A 16074-nucleotide genomic window follows, 5' to 3' on the forward strand; every position below is an offset into this window, starting at 1 on the left:
ACAAGTGTCGATTAAGATCTTGTCATTTCTTATATAAAGTGTTGGAAAAGTTTTAACGTCAGAAATAACACTTTCGTGTAAAGTAACATTTCTTTATCCTATATGAATAATGTCGTAATACGTATATATCACGTGTTACCTCATAATTCTGACATTTATTATTATACCTTGATGATTCAACTTTTTTCCTTCCAATAGTTGTTTACTGGTTTGTAGCATTGGTCTTAACTGTCATTGTCACTGGTTTACTAGATAACTGGATCATTTCTTTATTCTGATACATAGTTACTTAATATATGACGTTACATAAGGTTCTTTTATACTTCAAGATGCCTTGAAGAATTTTCACTTCGGACAGACACTCGTGAGACATGATAATATGGCTTTATATGTATTGATTGGCCTCTTAATAATGCTTTTAATTATTACTTAGTTGTATGTTTAATTCGTTTTACGTTAGAATGAAGGCTGTTAGGCGTGTATTCTATAGGATCTTAAGGGTGGAGATCTGTAAGGTAAAGTAAATATACTTGTTAATAATAATGTAATTGTATATCCATTTGTTGTACAAAGTAAGATACTAAATAATATACAATAATATACAATAATATACAATAATATACAATAATATACAATAGTCTCTTTAAATACCAATGTTAATAGTATGGAAGCAACAACCTTGTAATGACACACATGTCTTTACATGTCTTTACTGTCAAGGTTCGTACAAAGTAACCTCGAAGTAGTCTCGAAATAATACATATAAGAAACGTCGCATGACCAATGTCAGCATTGTTGCAGTATTGGTAGATGAGAATAATTTATATTCCGGTCATCTCGATTTTTGATAATTAATTTACACCACTCATGTCTATAATGCCAGTAATCAGTAAGCCACCACTATTACAAATTCTAAGTACGGCATGTAGCATCCTAGATAATACTTACATCCTTATGAGTCCGAGATTTTATTAATAACAATCCCATATTCTAACAATATTTACAATTAAATAGAAATTAGAAAAATTGGACTCTCAAAAATATATCGCATTTTTTGATATAGAGTCAGTGTAATTGAAATTCCAATCAAATTTCTTTCTTCTTTTGAAAGCGGATTGATATCTCATATGTTGTTTATCACATTTATTGGAAGTTACAAGTTGTAGAGAATCAGAGGGTTGTGGATTCTTTACAAAATCGTTAATAGTATTAGATTGTTTAGTTGTTTGCAAGGACATTTTTAATAAGTTGATATTGATCCGGTATATTAAAGTATAAAATATACACATGGGAATATAGTACATATGATAAGTGTCAATTAAGATCTTATCAGACTTTATATACAATGTTTAGATATTATTGACTCGTCAGAAGAAAATAATTTCGTATTAGAAACATTTCTTTATCCCTTATTAATAATGATGTTTCATATAATTCTTCACCCTTATTAATATTGAATTAATGAGTATGACTTTACGTTATCTTTATTCATGGGAGTACTTAATTACGTTCTTGTATAGATGTTAATTTCAAATATTCGTAGCTTTGTCACTACTTCAACTGAATCTTCTTAAATTAAACAAGGAAATGTCGACTATGGCAGGCTGTTTCATTTTTTATATTCAAAGATATTGTAAAGTAAGATTTAAAAATCGGAATATTATTACATTGGGATTATTCTTTTTTACGTTTTTTTCTAAAAGTTGGAATTTGAAAACTAATCATGTATTAATATATAAAATTCTACCCAATATATTTAAGATTCCTGAAAAATAAAACAAATAATAAATATAATCTTGTAGAAATGAATTACAGTTTGATAAAATCATAAACATCAATTAGAGAATGATAAATGAACCATTACATACAATGTATGTTAATAGATCTAAACTGATATTTATGACATCCCGAAGCTTTAAGAATTCATTTTTCTTTAAAAAAAACCAACCTAAATTGTTAAAACTAACAAAATTAAAGCAAGTTAAAAAAGCATTGATAAGGTTGCCTCAAGGAATCAAGCAAATATACAAACTATATACTTTGCCAATCTAATAATTACAAATCTGAGTTGGAGATGTTTTACAATGCTTCAAAGTATCCAAATGATGTAGCTTTGCTTATGAAGCCAAGAGCACCATTAAAATTCCTCAAACAATCTGACAATCCATTAAATCAAAGGAAAACCAATCCAAATATTTCAGGAGTCTCTAGTTTACTGTCGAATAATACGTTAACTGATTATATGAATGAGTTCCCGGTAGGCACAGATAACAAACATTTACAAAAGTATGAACTTGTAAGGAACCAAAAAATCAATGAGTTGAATAAATTAGATGATGAATTAATGAAATGGAATCCAAACAACGATCCTAATGTCAAGGATACTGATCCTTATAGAACGATATTTGTTGGTAGACTTCCGTATGATGTGAATGAAATGGATCTACAGAAATTATTTAATAAATTTGGTCAAATCGAAAAAGTTAGAATTGTTAGAGATAAAAAGACAATAACCAAGACCAATCCTCTCGGTAATTCGAGAGGTTATGCCTTTATAGTATTTGCTGATCAATTAAGTAGTAAAATGGCATGTAAAGAGATAGGTGTTCATCGAGGTATTGAAATAAATGGAAGAAATTGTATAGTTGACATTGAAAGAGGTAGAACAGTTAAATATTTCAAGCCAAGAAGATTTGGCGGTGGGTTAGGAGGAAGAGGATATACGAAACGAGAAAGACTCACTAAGATAACATCTCAAATCACATCTATTAGTACAGTTGAAACAGAGTTTTCTGGTATGAAGAGAAAGGACCCATTTCCGGGCAGACCATCACACCAGACTCGAGTAAGCAGATTTTCTAATACAAAGTCGATACAAGGTAGTAGATATAATACATATACACCAACTTCAACATTTACTTCGTCTACAGCTTCAACCATTGAATCCACTTCAACGAGACATTTTGCATCAACGGAAATAACTGAACGTCAACCAAGCACCACATACAGGTCAAGATCAGCCAGATCTCAAGAGTCTAAACAACAAGATAGATCTAACATTCCAGATTATTGAGTTTTAGAAATGACGCCAACTACCAGACCTCCGTATGGCATTAGACAAGAAAAAAGAACAAGAATCAAACCAAACCAAACCAAACGTTGTAACACTAACATAAATTATATACTGCCTGTGAATTCCATATAACCAATATATAGAACATACCATACTTCCCTACTACATAATTAACCACATGTACATCTACATCTACTATTTAAATTGCATCATAAATAAGAAACCTTACCTATTATTGTATTAGAAAAGTTATCAAACAACGCTTGAACTCATCCCTCTCTTAGAAGAAGGTCCCATACAAAGGTAATGTCATCCAATAAGGCAAAAGGGTTCATTCATCTTAGGTGACTAAAAGATCCAATAGCCAAATGTTCTCTATTCAATCAGATTAGAATAAACTCAAATGAGTCAATCAAACCTCTTCGAGATGCTTGGCCCCCCCCATACCTAAAACAAGACAAACAAAGCTAAACACAATCTTCTCGTAGTCCCAATCAAACTAAAAAGAAAACATTTATGCTGTTTGTCATTTACTCATTCATTCAATAGTTGAATTGGAATAAATCAGATCAGGTTAAGAGATGAGTAATACTTCGCCAAAATTAAAAAAATATCCAAAAACCTCACTTCACAGGAAAGAAATGGGCAAAAAAAAAGAAGTAGTTAATGGATTCTTACATTGATTTATGTTAGAATGACTTGAATCAGTCATCCTTATGGAATGGAATAGTGAAGCTATAGGAGTAATGTTGCAATTAACCTATTAAATCGATATTATTACTATCATTATTACTACGTTACTCTGTTTTTTTTATCTCTTTTTTCGTTTATCAATACTTTCTTGCATCATCAGGTCATATTGTCGGCTAAACTTTACTTAGTCGATGATATTTTGAAACATTTTTATGATCCAATGTATGATATATATTAAGATGGGGGTGGTGATGTTGGTATCAATTGAAAACTTGATTTAATATTAAACTTAGTCTATTTCATTTATATCTATATATTACACTTACTTCTATATATTTCTTTGTCTATCACTCCAATTTTAGAGTTCTTTGAGGAGAAGTTTATAGTGTTTTCATTGCTAGATATACGCTTATAGAGTAAGGGGGGTTAAAGAACTTTAGATTTAAAGATGCCACCTACTTGTTTACTATCCTCTGCAAAGAGACTAAATTGTGCTCAATTTCAAAAGACAACTTCTGCTTTAGTAAGATCTTTGGTTACCGTTACCACTAGAAACTGTCCATCAGTAAAACAATCGCAAAATGCTGAAGTCCATTTTACAAGGAAGAAAGTTGGTTATTCAAAAAGATATATGTCTTCAACTAATGGCGTCACATCTAGTGATACAAGAGCTACTGTTATACAATTGTTAAACAATATAAGTACAAAAAGAGAAGTTGAACAATATTTGAAATATTTTACTTCAGTTTCACAACAACAATTCGCTGTGATTAAAGTCGGTGGTGCTATTATTAGCGATAACTTAAAGGAATTAGCTTCTTCTTTAGCATTCTTATACCATGTAGGTTTATATCCAATCGTTTTGCATGGTACTGGTCCACAAGTAAATGAGAAACTAGAGTCTAAAGGTATCGAACCCGATTATATTGATGGAATTAGAATTACTGATGAAGCAACTATGTCTGTTGTCAGAGAATGCTTCTTAGAGCAAAATCTGAAATTAGTTACAGCTTTAGAACAGTTAGGTGTCCGTGCTAGACCTATTACTTCAGGTGTATTCACCGCCAATTATTTAGACAAGACTAAATATAAATTAGTCGGTGACATTACCAATGTTACTAAAGATGCCATCGAAGCCTCCATAAAAGCAGGTGCACTACCAATTCTAACATCTCTTGCTGAAACACCTTCTGGTCAAATGCTAAATGTCAATGCAGATGTGGCTGCTGGTGAACTGGCTAGAGTCTTCGAACCATTAAAAATTGTTTACTTGAATGAAAAAGGTGGTATTATTAACGGTGAAACAAAAGAAAAAATCTCCATTATTAACTTAGATGAAGAATATAATGAATTGATGAAGCAAAGCTGGGTTAAATACGGTACTAAATTAAAGATTAAAGAAATTAAAGAATTATTAGACTTTTTACCTCGTTCTTCCTCTGTCGCTATCATTAATGTACATGATTTACAAAAAGAATTATTCACCAACTCTGGTGCAGGTACAATGATCAGAAGAGGTTATAAATTATCGAAGAAAACTTCTTTGGATGAAATTGAGAATATCCAGACTTTGAAAGATACCTTAAAGAAAGATAAATATTTAGCTGCTACAAGTGAAAATATTGATATATACTTGGAATCCCTAAAAGATTCCAAGTTTACATTAATTTCAGATGAACCTTTAGAAGCAATTGCAATTGTAAAAGATTCTGGTATTGTCCCAACTTTGGATAAATTTATTTGTTCTAAATCCGCTTGGTTGAATAAAGTATCTGATAATGTCTTTAACGCATTAACAAGAGAATTTTCATGTTTACAATGGGTTACCGATGAGCATGATCCAAACGTTTCATGGCATTTTTCAAAGTGTCAAGGTTCTTACTTGAAAAATGGCAAAATATTATTTTGGTATGGGGTAAGTGATTTGAATACTGTGTCCGAAATTATCGCCAAATTTTCTAGTGCCACTTCTCAAAGTGTTTCTCCAAATGGCACAAATACTAGTGGTGTATTTGGAAAAGGAAGATCTACTAGATTCTACTCAACTAGGACTGAGCCAAAAATTAATGGTACAAACAAATCCAAGGGACGTGTTGCCTTGATTGGCGCCAGGGGTTATACAGGCAAGAATTTAATATCATTAATAGACAACCATCCATACCTAGAGATTAACCATGTTTCATCCAGAGAACTAGAAGGTCAAAAATTAAAAGATTATTCTAAAACAGATATTATTTATGAGAATTTACAAGTTGAAGATGTTAAAAAATTGGAATCCGAAAATGATGTCGATTTTTGGGTTATGGCCTTACCAAACAATATATGCAAACCTTTTGTTGAAGCTATTCAAAGTGTTAACGGTAAGTCAAGGATCATTGACTTATCTGCCGATCATAGATTTGTTCCACAAACTGAATGGGCATATGGTTTACCTGAGTTGAATGACAGAAATGTAATTTCATCGGCTAAAAGAATTGCCAACCCTGGTTGTTATGCAACTGGTTCTCAGATTGCCATTGCTCCTCTAACTGAATTCATAACCGGTTTACCTACAGTTTTTGGTGTTTCAGGCTATTCTGGTGCTGGTACTAAACCATCTCCTAAAAATGATCCTAAATTTTTGAACAATAACTTAATTCCATACTCATTAACAAATCATATTCATGAGAAGGAAATTTCTACACATATTGGAAAAGAAGTTGCTTTTATTCCACACGTTGGTCAATGGTTTCAAGGTATTTCATTAACAGTTTCAGTGCCAATAAAACAAGGTTCTCTAACTGCATCTCACATTGCTCAATTATACAAAGACTTTTATAAAAATGAACGTTTAGTTCATGTTAAGGAAGATATACCATTGGTAAGGGATATCGCTGGTACCCATGGTGTAATGGTTGGTGGATTTAAATTGAATGATACTCAAGACCGTGTTGTTATTTGTGCAACTATTGACAATCTATTAAAAGGTGCTGCTACACAATGTTTGCAAAATATGAATTTAGCATTGGGTTACGGTGAATACGAAGGTATTCCAGTGAATAAAATATTAACAAAATAGATCTCAAATCTATGGAATGTACTTTGGTCCCATTTTTTTCACTCATTAATTAATTTATACTACTAATTTAGATTCATTTTTTCTTCTTTTGTTTTCTTTTTGGGTATATATTTTTCTTTTGTACATGTACTTTCCAACTAAAATACAATAATTAATAAGAATATTCTAGTAAAATATTATATTTCTGCTAATTATTGAAATTCTTTCCATTACATAGGAATAATTCAGTTTGGTTACTTTTCTTCTAAACTTTTATATATGTGTGTCTATTACATTATGCATTATGTATGGCATTGTATCAAATTTAATAAAATCTTGAAAACCGAAAATTGAAAAATTAATTTGGCAGGCAGGCTTTAAAAGAAAAGGAAAAGGATAAGTGAAGACATTTCAGTTAATTGAGAATATACATTTATTGATTGGATTAATACTAACTATTTATTAAATTGAGTGATCCCAGTGAGATTTAAAATCCAAGTTGTATTATAATGAGTGAGAACGTTGGTAAAGTGGAGAAGGAAACAGTTGCTGATACAGAAGCTTCTCTGGAAATGAACGAAAACATTACTAGTAAAAGAATTAGAGACAATGAAGAAGGTTCTAATCTCGAAGATAAACATAGTTCAGATGATGAGAATAATCGTAAAAAACTGAAAACAGAATCTGGAGGAGATTTAGCTAAAGATACAATTGTAGCAACAAATGAAAAAATCACAAAAGATGACAAACATAGTAATGTCTCTACCGAGGAAAGTGATAAAACATCCAAACCTGCTATCGAAGAGAAGCCAAAATTTGTATTTGGTGCTTCTTCAGCATTCAGCTCAAGTTTTGGTGTAGCAAACAAGAATAATTCCAATAACTCTGTTACCAGTAATCAAAATAAAAGCGAAACCGCTGAGCCAGTAAAACCATTTTCATTTGGTTCTGGTTTGTCATTTGGTGGTGGTTTTAATGTATTAAAGAAGAAAGATGAAGTAACAAAAGAAGAGAAAGATAGTGAAGATAAAGATGATCAAGAAGAAAGCAAGAATCAAGAAGAATCAAGTTTGAATGAAGAATCTAAAACTGAGAACGGTATGGTAAAACTTGAAAAGCAAGATGTCAAGTCAGGTGAAGAACTTGAAGATTGTATCTACCAAGTTAATACTAAGCTATATCAATTGACAGATATAAAAAGTGGATGGAAAGAAAGAGGTGTAGGCATTATTAAAATTAACAAGAATAAAGAAACAGGAAAAACACGTTTGGTTATGAGATCAAGAGGGTTGTTGAAAGTTATTTTAAACTTACCATTATTAAAGGAGTTTACACTATACAGTGGCTTCCCAGGATCATTGCAAAGTGAAAAATTTGTCCGTATTCTTGCTATGGATGATAACAAGAAACCGGTTCAATATGCATTCAAAACTGGTAAAGAAGAAACTGCACTTGAACTATATGACAATATTAAAACTGAAATACCAGAATAAAAAGGAAATTTAAATATATTCAGTTTTGCTCCATCGTTATTAAAAGAGGTTGAATAAAATAGCCTCAGGTTTTTATTTTAATTCTAAACTTACTGGATTCTTAATTATATTTTTTCTTCTCTTCCCTTAATTTAAATAATAATCAATTATGGGTCTTCATAGATACTGCAATAATAATTTCATATTAATATATATATATAAATATACAAATATAATATATATATATAAATATACAAATATAATATATATTATGTATAACTTTTAAGAAATAATCACTATCACTGAATCAATTTATTTTATCATGGTTCACTTATTGAGCTGATCAGTTAAGGATATCCTCTAGTTTTTCTGCCAAATCTCTAGTCAGATCAATGGGCTCTCACCGAATTTTTAATCAAAAAAATTTATTATGTAAATTGTAGATATTTAAGTAACCACTTAGAGAACAGAATAGTAATTCAAAAGGGTTTGGTTTGGTTTACTATAGACAGGTAAAGCATCGATTAAATTTGCTAGTAAGAATAGGTGAACTAATTTGTATCACTGTTGTATAATTTATCATAAGAATAATGACGAAGTCAGATTTTTTACCAACTTTAGAAGATGCATATCAACCCTTACTAACTGAGCAGTTAGATATCTTACGCCAACAAGTTATATCAGAAGGAGGAGATTCTGCATCGCTACAATCAAGATTTAATTATGCTTGGGCTTTGGTCAAATCTCATGATGTGAATAATTCAAGATTGGGTATTAAACTTCTTACAGATATATATAGAGAATCTCCATCAAGAAGAAGGGAGTGTTTATATTATTTAACAATTGGATGCTACAAGGTAGGGGAATACTCTATGGCTAAGAGATATGTTGATATATTATATGAGCATGAACCAAATAATTTACAAATCAAAGCTTTGAAAGAGATGGTTGGAAACTAAAAATACAAAATGAAACATGGAAAGGTGTAGCTTATGGCTTCTGGGGTTATTGTTGGTGCAATAGCAGTGACAAGTATGTTCATGAGATCCAAGAAAAAAATGAATCCTTTTATTTATGGATGTATCAAGAGTTTTTTCATTTTTTAAAAGCAAGACCTCAATGAATCCCAACCTGCATATATAGTTCGTCAAACGAATAGAACAATATTCCCAAACAAAGAAACAAGCAAGCAAGAAAATTAACCACCAACAAATATATAAACAGAAATGTATATAATTTATTATAGTATATAAGTGTCCGTAGATAATCAATAGATCATAATTGCAGTTATTTCCTCCGATATCTCAATGAAGAGAAATAGACCCTGTAATGTACATACAATTTAAGTCATAGGGTGAATATCAAGATATTCAGTTCAATTATATGGTGAGAAACAACCAAATTAGAAGCAATACATTTTCAAAACATCGATATCACCACAAATACCTAGAAATAGGATTGTATTTGTAATATCTTATTTAAAAGCAAGACTACTAGATCGCCATATGAAAGCAGGTCGTTACTTTAGTAAAACCTCAAAAATGTACAAACAATAATTACGACAACTATGAACAAAGCATAGCAAGCCCAAAGTTGAACTTCTTTTAGATAGCTAACCTAATATGTACTAAATCATGATTTTCTAGCAACCTTTTATTTAATAAATTTTTTACTGTTACACTCATAAATAATCAAATCCAATTAACCCCAAAGGTAAATGTTAATGATTAAAAGCTACTTATACGAGAATATTAATTTCAAGATGTTATGATAATTGTTCTTTACAGTAGAAGTGAACTTGTAAAAAACCAAGAAAACCACATTGACTAAACACTAACATTCAAGATGGATATATTCTAATTACAATTGTAAAAATACTGATTGATTGATTGATTGATTGCCCATATAGGAAAGACAGGGTTTGTATTAAATTTAAATTATATTCATTTGTTTGAGTACACGCTGAAACCATTTTGAAACCCCAAGTGGGATAATTAGAGAACTTCATCTCCCATTATTGTTATTATCAGTAGTATTTTTAAGGCATAACAAACAATAAGTTCAATATTCCGTGTTGTTTGTTATCATAACATTTCTCAAAAGATCAAATCTTTGGTTATAGAATTGCTCTAGTTGCTAAGGTCAAACCCTAGTAGTTCCAATTAACCTCTAGTGATCTATAGAGAACTTTTATTTACGCGTTTTTATTTGTTTATTTATTTATTTATATTTAATTTAATTTAATTTAATTTATGTGTTTACGCGTCTCAATATTTACATATTATGCATGGAAATATTTTATATTAGTACAGTCTTGAAACTGGTGAGGCTTTCAAGGTGAAGAAAAAAAGAGCAAAAGAGTTTCTTTACTAATGGGGTGAACTAACGATCCATCCCACTCAGGCCATCCTCGTGTGTTTCTTACATCCTCTGTTGCTATTTGTTTCCATATTGTATTTTTGGGGAAACGTAGGGACATTCACTCTAACTTAGAGAGGAAAGGTGAAAAACTGAACAGTAAAAAGTCAAATGAAGCAACGCAGAGTAAAACAAAGAAATGGATAGATCAAATTAATTCGAAGAACACCAGATTCATTTTGTAAATAAATAAATAAAATAATTAATATTTTACGCGTTTCGCGTCATATTTTATACTTTTTTTTTCTCCCTCTGATCTTTCTTAACCTCTATCACTTTGTATTATTAATAAGATGAAATTGTAATATTTGTAATGAGAACGTATAATTTGCCTTCCAATAATATCAGTATCTTCAAATATATATAAAGTTCCATTGATTTAAATTAATTCTTTTTCTCTTTCCCATCCGAATAATTTATTTTTTTCATTTCCTATAAGTTTCATTCTTTCATTTATTACAATTGTTTAGCTGTTCTCATAATCAAGTGTGGATTCTTTTCATATTAGACACCTTCTCATAGCTTTACGCCAAATATAATACTAAGTATTTAACAATGTATGTTTATAAAAGAGATGGTCGTAAAGAACCAGTAAGGTTTGATAAAATTACTGCTCGTATCTCTCGTTTATGTTACGGTTTAGATCCAAACCATATTGATCCAGTTAAAGTTACTCAACGTATCATCACTGGTGTCTATGAAGGTGTCACCACCATCGAATTGGACAACTTGGCAGCTGAAACAGCAGCTTATATGACTACTGTTCATCCAGATTATGCCACTTTAGCCGCTAGATTGGCTATTTCAAATTTGCATAAGCAAACTACTAAATTATTCTCTCAAGTAGTAGATGATTTGTATCATTACATTAATCCAGAAAATAGTAAACATGCTCCATTGGTTTCCGAGGAAGTATACAACATCGTTATGGAACATAAAGATGAATTGAACTCAGCCATCGTTTATGATAGAGATTTCCAATTTAACTATTTCGGTTTTAAAACTTTAGAACGTTCTTACCTATTAAGAATGAAAGGTGAAGTTGCCGAACGTCCTCAACATTTGATCATGAGAGTTGCTATTGGTATCCACGGTGAAGATATCGAAGCCGCTATCGAAACTTATAACTTAATGTCTCAAAGATATTTCACACATGCATCCCCAACATTATTCAATGCTGGTACTCCACATCCACAAATGTCATCTTGTTTCTTAGTTGCAATGAAAGATGACTCTCTAGAAGGTATCTTTGATACTTTGAAAGAATGTGCAATGATTTCAAAAACTGCAGGTGGTATCGGTTTACATATTCACAATATTCGTGCTACTGGTTCTTACATCGCTGGTACAAATGGTACTTCTAATGGTTTAATCCCTATGGTTCGTGTCTTCAACAACACTGCTCGTTATGTCGACCAAGGTGGTAACAAAAGACCAGGTGCTATGGCCCTATATTTGGAACCATGGCACGCAGACATTTTCGATTTCATTGATATCAGAAAGAACCATGGTAAGGAAGAAATTCGTGCAAGAGATCTTTTCCCAGCTTTATGGATCCCAGATTTATTCATGAAACGTGTTGAAGAAAACGGTGACTGGACTCTATTTTCTCCAAGTGAAGCTCCTGGTTTGGAAGAAGTTTACGGTGAAGAATTCGAAGCATTATACAACCGTTATGTTGCTGAAGGTCGTGGTAGAAAGACCATTAAGGCACAAAAATTATGGTATTCTATTTTGGAAGCTCAAACTGAAACTGGTACTCCTTTCATGTTATATAAGGATGCTTGTAATACAAAATCTAACCACAAGAATTTAGGTACTATCAAATCATCCAACTTATGTTGTGAAATTGTCGAGTACTCAGCTCCTGATGAAACCGCAGTTTGTAATTTGGCTTCTATTGCTTTACCAGCATTCATCGAAGTCTCTGAAGATGGAAGGAGTCAAACCTATAACTTCAAGAAGTTACATGAAATTTCTAAGGTTGTCACCCGTAACTTGAACAAGGTCATTGATCGTAACTACTACCCCGTTGAAGAAGCTAGAAACTCTAATTTCAGACATAGACCAATTGCTTTAGGTGTTCAAGGTTTAGCTGATACTTTCATGTTATTACGTATTCCATTTGAATCTAAGGAAGCTAAGGAATTGAATACCCATATTTTTGAAACTATGTACCATGCTGCTTTGGAAGCATCTTGTGAATTAGCTGAAAAGGAAGGTTATTATGAATCCTATCCAAATTCTCCAGTCTCTCAAGGTGTATTACAATACGATATGTGGAACAGAAAACCAAGTGATCTATGGGATTGGGCCACATTGAAAGAACAAATTAAGAAACATGGTGTTAGAAACTCATTGTTATTGGCACCTATGCCAACTGCCTCTACTTCTCAAATTTTAGGTTATAATGAATGTTTCGAACCATTCACATCTAACATGTACCAACGTCGTGTCTTGTCAGGTGAGTTCCAAATTGTTAACCCATACTTATTACGTGATTTAGTTGATTTAGGTATCTGGGATGAATCAATGAAGCAACATTTGATTACTGACAATGGTTCCATTCAAAACTTACCAAACATTCCACAAGAATTGAAAGATTTATACAAAACAGTTTGGGAGATTTCTCAAAAGACAATTATTGATATGGCTACTGATCGTTCTGCTTTTATTGATCAATCACATTCCATGAATATCCACATTCGTGCTCCAACTATGGGAAAACTAACAAGTATGCATTTCTACGGTTGGAAGAAGGGTCTAAAGACTGGTATGTACTACTTGAGAACTCAAGCTGCTTCTGCTGCTATTCAGTTTACCATCGATAAATCTGTTGCTGACCAAGCTGCCAAGTCTACAGCCGATCTAGAAAACTTAAAACGTCCAACATACTACCCTCGTGAATTCATTGAAGGTGATTATGTTTCTCAAAAGGAGGTTACACCTAAAGTTTCAATAACAGAAACTGCAGAATCTGCCGATACAACCTTAGTTACTGAAATGGGTTCTTTAACTATTGAGAAATCAGAGACTATTGTAACTGAGGTAAAAACCGAAACTATTGCTGTCGTAGAAACCACCGAAACCAAAGAAACTACCGAATTTGATATTTTTAATTCTAAGGTTATTGCCTGTGCCATCGACAATCCAGAAGCATGTGAAATGTGCTCTGGTTAATTACGTTGATGATAGATAGCCAAGAGCAGGTAAAAAATAAAATGGCATTAGGTTTTTTAATATCTTGGGATTTATCATTCGTGTACTCATCATTACAACTCCTAGTATTCTCTTAATTGGAATGCTCATAGAATTCTTTCTCATTTCATATTTATTCGCATTAAAATAATATGTAACTATAGTTTTTAATTAAAATTTTAAAAGATAAAATAAAATATTCGATAAATAATAATAAATCTAAAACCATGGGTTCACAACTGCTGACGATGATGGAAGGTCAACTTCAATGGTGTTTTCTTACTTCATGTTCAATATAATCGTCAATATATAGTGACGCCATGCCCCATCATTATCAACGAACGTTTACGCAAGGGGAAGCAAAATTATTTCAAATAAGTTTACTTGACCTTATTAACTGGTACTTAATAGAGATCTAATCCTCTCTACCATTATTAATATCAATTTATATATCTCCATATACAAACAATTGAATAGTAAGATAGAAAATAAGGGAATTACCTAGGTGGATTGATTGTCCGAACAAAATTTGATATCTTTTGTATCATATTCAACTGCATTATAATCATTAAGAATCTTATAAAGAATGGCATCTTCAGCAGAGAATCTACAAAAAGTTTCAGATCTGATAAAGCATGATCTTTCATTAGAAAGGGTAAAGTTTATTAAAGATCAGTTAAAAAAGGAAAAATCAACCTTAGAATATCAATTGAGTAAAGAATCCGATAAGTATTATGAATTAGTTGAGAATAGTTTGGAACTATTAAATATATCTCAAGATTCTGTGAAAACAATAAGGGAAAAACTTGAAGATGTCAATAAGCTAAGTAGTGAAAATAATTCATCGATATCCAGGTATGAAGTTATCTTCAATGCTACAAAGGTTTATGAAATAATCGATATGACTTCTTCAATTTATAACAAAATTGTTAGGTATAATGAGTTAGTTTCAGCCGTTGACCAAATGCTTGATACTGAGTTAGAAGGTGATTCGTTGGAGACAGGATGTCCATATCTGCTGCAAATCCATTTCTTACTTACCAAAACTCGTGACTTTCAAGATCAAATGACTGTAATGGCAAAAGCATCAACAGATGATGTTCAAAGGACAGTGCAAAAAGTTTTCAGTAAAGCCAATGATTTGGTTGTAAAGTTCAATAAATTACTTGAAGCACTAATTTATGATGTCGTTGAAATTGTTAGAGCAGGTCAAGCTTCGCTGGTAATAAGACTGTTTAAAATCATTGATATAGAAGAAAGAGAGGATTTAAAAATTATTGCCATTAAAAATATAATTAAGAAGAAAGAAATGGAACTACATAATTCTGCAATTAAAAAGCTTCCAAGTTCGAAAAATATGTCAAGATTCTCAGATTCTGGCTCAAAAACGATAGAATATCCAACCAACAATGGTTTATACGAAGAGATAATGAATGGATCTATATCCACTAGAGTTATTGAAAGAGGCTATAAAGAATTTCTGTTCGAAAAAATACGACAATCAATTCAAGATATGTTTATAGAAGTTAGAAAAGAATATCAAGGTGATAAAAGATTCGATGTTTTAGCAAATCTTGATTGGGTTTTCAATGAATTACTGGTAGTCAAAAAGCATGTAAAAAAGTTTTGTCCTGCCTATTGGGATATATTCAGCAAATACTATGACTTATACTTGGATGAAATCATGTGGTAATTAAAGAATTGGTCGAATCGAAACCAAAACCTTATAATTTTAGAAATTTGCACTTTGAAAAACTTTCAACAAACTTGATAAAAACTTGGAATTCTTAGAGGGAACTAAAGTTTTTTTGGAAAGAACAAAGGAAACATTGTTGGCGATAATTGGCTTTTAGCCCAAGAAAAAGGAGGGGTCCTAAATTACAAAGCTGATTTTAATTTTCAGAAATATAACGCCCCCATAATTTCAAAGATTTTTCTTAGGGCCAAAATGTGTCAAAGTTACCACAATTAATCACCCGTTCCCAGGAAAAATATGGGTGTGCAAATTTGATTTGTTAAAACAAGGGGGTCTCCCCCCAGAAAGAAATCCCATAATGGCTTGTCAATTTCTCGGGAGCGGGGTTTATTATAGTCCCACAGAAGAACACGGCCCTCTACAAATGAAGAAAGAAAAATACGGTGNCGAGGGGCTCGGCCAANGGAAGGGGCGCGTGTAGAGTTTT

The 16074-nt window shown here is 31.7% G+C and overlaps 6 protein-coding genes across 6 annotated transcripts; all 6 read left to right on the top strand.

The window, feature by feature from the left end:
* Window positions 1-2074: 2074 nt before the first annotated feature.
* On the top strand, window positions 2075-3073 carry SNP1 (U1 snRNP complex subunit SNP1; the record flags this gene model as incomplete). Its single annotated transcript, XM_001642346.1, has 1 exon — window positions 2075-3073. One exon carries the CDS (start codon window positions 2075-2077, stop codon window positions 3071-3073), a length of 999 nt encoding a protein of 332 aa, XP_001642396.1.
* A 1141-nt stretch (window positions 3074-4214) lies between these two features.
* On the top strand, window positions 4215-6824 carry Kpol_259p2 (bifunctional acetylglutamate kinase/N-acetyl-gamma-glutamyl-phosphate reductase; the record flags this gene model as incomplete). The annotated part of the gene is made up of 1 exon (XM_001642347.1): window positions 4215-6824. The coding sequence occupies one exon, from the start codon at window positions 4215-4217 to the stop codon at window positions 6822-6824; it is 2610 nt and encodes an 869-aa protein (XP_001642397.1).
* A 488-nt stretch (window positions 6825-7312) lies between these two features.
* YRB2 (Yrb2p) lies at window positions 7313-8296 on the top strand (the record flags this gene model as incomplete). Its single annotated transcript, XM_001642348.1, has 1 exon — window positions 7313-8296. The coding sequence occupies one exon, from the start codon at window positions 7313-7315 to the stop codon at window positions 8294-8296; it is 984 nt and encodes a 327-aa protein (XP_001642398.1).
* A 569-nt stretch (window positions 8297-8865) lies between these two features.
* Window positions 8866-9234, top strand: FIS1 (Fis1p; the record flags this gene model as incomplete). The annotated part of the gene is made up of 1 exon (XM_001642349.1): window positions 8866-9234. One exon carries the CDS (start codon window positions 8866-8868, stop codon window positions 9232-9234), a length of 369 nt encoding a protein of 122 aa, XP_001642399.1.
* A 2014-nt stretch (window positions 9235-11248) lies between these two features.
* Kpol_259p5 (ribonucleoside-diphosphate reductase large subunit) lies at window positions 11249-13873 on the top strand (the record flags this gene model as incomplete). The annotated part of the gene is made up of 1 exon (XM_001642350.1): window positions 11249-13873. The coding sequence occupies one exon, from the start codon at window positions 11249-11251 to the stop codon at window positions 13871-13873; it is 2625 nt and encodes an 874-aa protein (XP_001642400.1).
* Window positions 13874-14477: 604 nt separating this feature from the next.
* SEC6 (SNARE-binding exocyst subunit SEC6) lies at window positions 14478-15584 on the top strand (the record flags this gene model as incomplete). The annotated part of the gene is made up of 1 exon (XM_001642351.1): window positions 14478-15584. One exon carries the CDS (start codon window positions 14478-14480, stop codon window positions 15582-15584), a length of 1107 nt encoding a protein of 368 aa, XP_001642401.1.
* Window positions 15585-16074: the final 490 nt, after the last annotated feature.

This window comes from Vanderwaltozyma polyspora, genomic scaffold, assembly GCF_000150035.1.
Source record: "Vanderwaltozyma polyspora DSM 70294 KpolScaffold259 genomic scaffold, whole genome shotgun sequence".
In the NCBI taxonomy this organism is placed as follows: Eukaryota; Fungi; Ascomycota; class Saccharomycetes; order Saccharomycetales; family Saccharomycetaceae; genus Vanderwaltozyma; species Vanderwaltozyma polyspora.